Source organism: Cicer arietinum, chromosome 3, assembly GCF_000331145.2.
Source record: "Cicer arietinum cultivar CDC Frontier isolate Library 1 chromosome 3, Cicar.CDCFrontier_v2.0, whole genome shotgun sequence".
In the NCBI taxonomy this organism is placed as follows: Eukaryota; Viridiplantae; Streptophyta; class Magnoliopsida; order Fabales; family Fabaceae; genus Cicer; species Cicer arietinum.
This window is the reverse complement of record NC_021162.2, coordinates 73,115,046-73,119,757: the sequence shown is the minus strand read 5'-3', so window position 1 is coordinate 73,119,757 and position 4,712 is coordinate 73,115,046. Positions and strand designations below refer to the sequence as shown.

Below are 4,712 nucleotides of genomic sequence, written 5' to 3'. Positions count from 1 at the left end.
TAAATCACAAAATCAACATAAAAACCTGCCTTTGTCCATCATTTGAATGCATGCTGCATCAATTATGGAGATGAAAATTGTTAATCCACTATTGTCTACCACATCCATGAAAGGTCAAATTGTATACCCAAAAAATTGATAACACAAAATAGACAAATTATAATGTGAATTACCTTGATATATAAAAGTTAACTAATTTAGTGATAATTTATTTATATATTTTGTATAGGAAGGAAAGCTCCCCCTAGTCATTACACATTAAAAATTAAGTCATTCTCATTGCTTTCTAAGGACTCGATAGAAAAATGTGTCTCAGAAGAGTTTCAAACAGGTGATTACAAATGGTAATGATCGATCTTTCTTGTTTTTATTTGTTTAAATTTTATTTTTAAATATGTAATATATAATACCGATCGACACTTCAAAATAAAAACATGTATAGTGCAAACACTCATTAAATTATTTTTATTTTTAAAAATTATTATCGAACTGTATTGATAAGTTATTTAAACTCTGTTTGAGGTTTGGATTTGGTTAATGCGTAGGACCCTAACTATTTATCCAACTGGGAACACAAAAGGAGATGGGCAAGGTCACGTTTCTATTTATTTGGAGCTTATGGACCCAACTTCGTTACCTATTGATTGGGAGGTCAATGCCATTATAAACTTTTCAGCATATAATTTTATGGAGGATGAGTACGTTACAACTCAAGGTACAATTAGAATTGAGTAAATTATAAACTTATCAACATTTTCTCTTATGCAATTTTCAGAAAATTACATGATGTGTATGATATAATTTTTGTCTTCAATTTGGCGATTCTAATGAAATTTTTCATCAATATATAGTTTTTTGAAATCACCAGATTAGAGATTAAATATCGATGACTTTTTTTTAAAGTGTTTAACTTAATAGGAGGATATTTTATAGGGATACAACATTACAATTAATGATTTTTAATTCTTATCTTATATGTTAATTAAGTAAAAAAAAAATGCAGATGCAAGTGTTAGGCGTTTTCATGTCCTTAAAACTGAGTGGGGTATCCCAAAATTCATCAACCTTGACACATTTAAAGACCCTTCAAATGGATATCTGGTTGGTGATACTTGCGTATTTGGAGTTGAGGTTTTTGTAGTCGAGACCAAAAATAAAGGTGATTGCTTATCGATAATACATGGACCCAAAATTTCCCATAGCTGGAAATTTTCCAAATTTTCGTTTGCAAATTTAGACAGGTACGAGTCCGAATCGTTTGTAGGTGGAGACTATAAATGGTAAGTGTGTTATAAAGTTCTGCTAACTAATTAATTTTCCTATCACTTGTTTTCAGTATATGACCAAATAATAAAAATTAGTTTAGTATTAGTATTCAAGATATAACAAGTAATTTTTAAAAAAGAACCACCAGTTTAGTTTTTAGTGGTGTCCAAATTATTTACTTAAAAAGCCAGATTAATATATAGCATGTAGAAAGGAACGTTTTTTTTTTTTTTTAAAGGAGTAAGTTGATATTTCATAAGATTATTTTTAGTGTTTATAATTGTTATTTAAGTTTGTTCTCAATGCAAATAAAAAAAAAATGAGAAGGATATTATTATTCTCAACCTCTTTAATATAATTAATTTTTTTACCAGGAAGCTCATTTTATACCCCAATGGAGTAGTTGAGGGAAAGGGTAACAGTATTTCATTATTTTTAGCTCTGGACGTTTCAACTCTCACACCTAACACTAAAATAGTCGTGGATTGCACTTTGCGAGCCAAAGACCAAAACAGTGCCAAACATGCTCAACATAACTGTAAACCCATATTCTCTTTACTATTTCAGCTCTTTTTTTTCAACTCAATTTATACCTCTTTTTTTTTTTCTGCGAATAAAACGACAAATATCACCAATAAACTTATTCATGCAAAGGGGAGTTTTTGAATTAAGATTGGGTCACCGCATAAAATATTGAACTATGTCTTGCAAACACAATTTCTACTTATCTAATAATCTCTATCCCTAATTAACTATTATAAGAATTATTTATCTAATAATCTATATCCCTAATTAACTATTATAATAATTATAATCAATGCACCCATCATACGTGTCAGTGTCCTTCAAATAAAATTAATTAACAATTGTTGCATTAAAAATACAGGATAAATAATAGAAAAATATCCATAAAAATTTTATAGAAATATCATTATATTTTTTGTTGGTAAAAACTACTGTTTTTTAACATTACTGATGCTATGCTTTATAATAAGCATTTGATAATTTCATCATTAGTATATTTAAAACAATACACTCTTTGGTAAGACTCTTAAACTACTTTTTTTAGTATTATTCTTAAACTATTTTTCGATTCAATATTTTTACACTCATCTCAATCAAAACATTTTATTTATTAAATTTATGCTACTAACACTTCTCTCTCTCCGAATATATATTAATTTTCTAACATTTATTTATCAAATAAATAATTATTTTTTTTAGACTTTTTCGTTCGATTTTGGTGGTCATTGTGTTTAAAAGGAAAATAAATTGCACTATGAATGTTTGTGATGTGACCGAAAGTAAAACAATAGAGATGTAGAGGATAAAATAGTGAGATATAGAGTAAAAATAAGAGAGGAACACTCTAATGAGGTAAGATAAAACTTACAAAAGTGAAAAGAAATGCATTAATAAGCGCTGAAAGTTGAAACTCTTAATAAAAAAAATATTCGTAGGAAACAAAAATAAATAAATAAATAACTATTAAATGCATTAGTTTTATGTATTGTGTTGAAGTTGATACCTTTTTATTCTTCATAAATTGTGGTTTTGACAAATGTTGCCTAACACTTGTTATTTTAACCTAAGCTGATTTCTATTGTAGTTAGCCGCAAGTTTTCCAACTCAAATTCAGTATGGGGGTCGAGACACCTCGTGGCCTTGGCTAAACTCAACAATCAGAACAGTGGATTTTTGGTGGACGATGCTTGTATCTTTGAAGTTGAATTTGTAGTTATTGGGTTAATTACACCCCGGAATGATTGATGTGGTTAATTATACATGTATTGTGTGGTATCAATTATAGAAAACTCGAGTATGAGGATTTGAATATTGACGTAACTCTACGAGGCCATAGTACAAAACTCAACTTCGAAAGACTGGTATAAGTGACTAATATCTTCGTAAGTCATATTTTGAGAATTCGCTCGATGAATTAGTCGAAGAAAATCAGCTAAGTAAATAATTCATAGTGGAGTCCGTGATATATTATTTAATGACATTGTCCACAGTCTAGCCATTGACGTTACAACCGACGTTAAAAAAGTGATAGTTGTGATTGTTGATAATAGTTGTTCATAGTGAGTATTTGTTGTGATTTATGTTTGTGATATATCTGAAATTGTGTGCTTCACTATATTATTGTAATATATCACGTGTTACGTTACTATCATATCACACTATTCAATTTAGTTGTGTCGTATTACTATTATATTATTAATGAACACACCAAATATGGAAGAAGACCAATAAAATCCCTCAAATTACAATTTATAAGACAAAAAACCCAATTTTAAAAATAAGAGGCTACAAATCATTTAGAGCAAAACAAAAGAACTAAAAGTGTGTTTAACCACAAGTAGTTTCAATCTTTAATATGAAAAAATTATTTATATCAATATATGATGCATTTTTAAAAAATAATGAATAAACAAACAAATGACGTACTAAAAAAAAACAACAATTTCAATTGACAAATGTCAATATTGTTAAGTTGAATATCTTATTTAGATTCAAACTTATAACTTTTACGTAACAAATTAATTATACTAAAATTTATCATATCTTATAATATAAAAAAAATAATAGTCCCACATAAAATTTTATATTGACACAAACCCAAATAAAAAATGTTTGGCGACACAATCACAAAACAAAAAATCTAATTGAGAAATAATTTAATAATACTACTCAAATATTCTATCTTATAATATTTTCTTTTATATTTGTGTTTTGCTTAAATGTGTGTACATTTTGTCCAAATGCTCCAAATTCAATATGGCACGCGACTGCGCACCATGCTTCCCACGTCTAATCCCAACCCACTTTTCATACTTTATAAAAGAGTTTAATTTCACGATAATATTAAAAGTTTTACCAAAAATGTTATAATTTGATTTAATAAAAAATAAATATAAGATATAACATATTAGATAAATGATATATTATAATGAATTATGATATATTATAATAAATTATAATTAAGTAACAATATAAAACTAACACCGTTTCAATTCTGGACTAAAACATTATCATAATCAATAATCAATTACATTAATTAATAAATACTTAAAAATGATATAAAAAACTAATAATTAAAAAAAAGAATCAGCTTACGCAGCACGCATCACAAAATGCGCTCTCAAAACGAGGAGTCCCACTCCAAACCCAAATCCACACCGTCAACAATTCGCCACTAAGCATATAAACGGCTCCGATCCAACTATAAAATCACCTCTAAACGGACTTCTCCTATCTAATCTCAACCACACATAATATTCCGTCCAGAAAATAAATAATCTCAGTCACAAATCAAATCTAAAATTAACCCGCGCTTTTTTTGAATTATTCTGCTTTTCCGTACCATAAATAATTTATTCCTTAATTTTATTTACATTTACATTAATTACTTAATTAATATATTATTTTTTATATATTCGAAG

General features: G+C 27.6%; 1 protein-coding gene across 2 annotated transcripts; it reads left to right on the top strand.

The window, feature by feature from the left end:
• LOC101507267 (uncharacterized) lies at window positions 1–3,442 on the top strand. Of its 2 annotated transcripts, none has more exons than XM_027332461.2 (6): window positions 1–113; window positions 230–344; window positions 546–715; window positions 1,004–1,241; window positions 1,641–1,804; window positions 2,876–3,442. In XM_027332461.2, the coding sequence occupies exons 1-6, from the start codon at window positions 47–49 to the stop codon at window positions 3,034–3,036; spliced, it is 915 nt and encodes a 304-aa protein (XP_027188262.2). In that variant the 5' UTR covers window positions 1–46; the 3' UTR covers window positions 3,037–3,442. The 2 variants fall into 2 exon arrangements, with proteins under 2 accessions (XP_027188262.2, XP_004494356.2); XM_004494299.3 differs by having other exon boundaries at window positions 1,004–1,280.
• The last annotated feature ends 1,270 nt before the right edge of the window (window positions 3,443–4,712 follow it).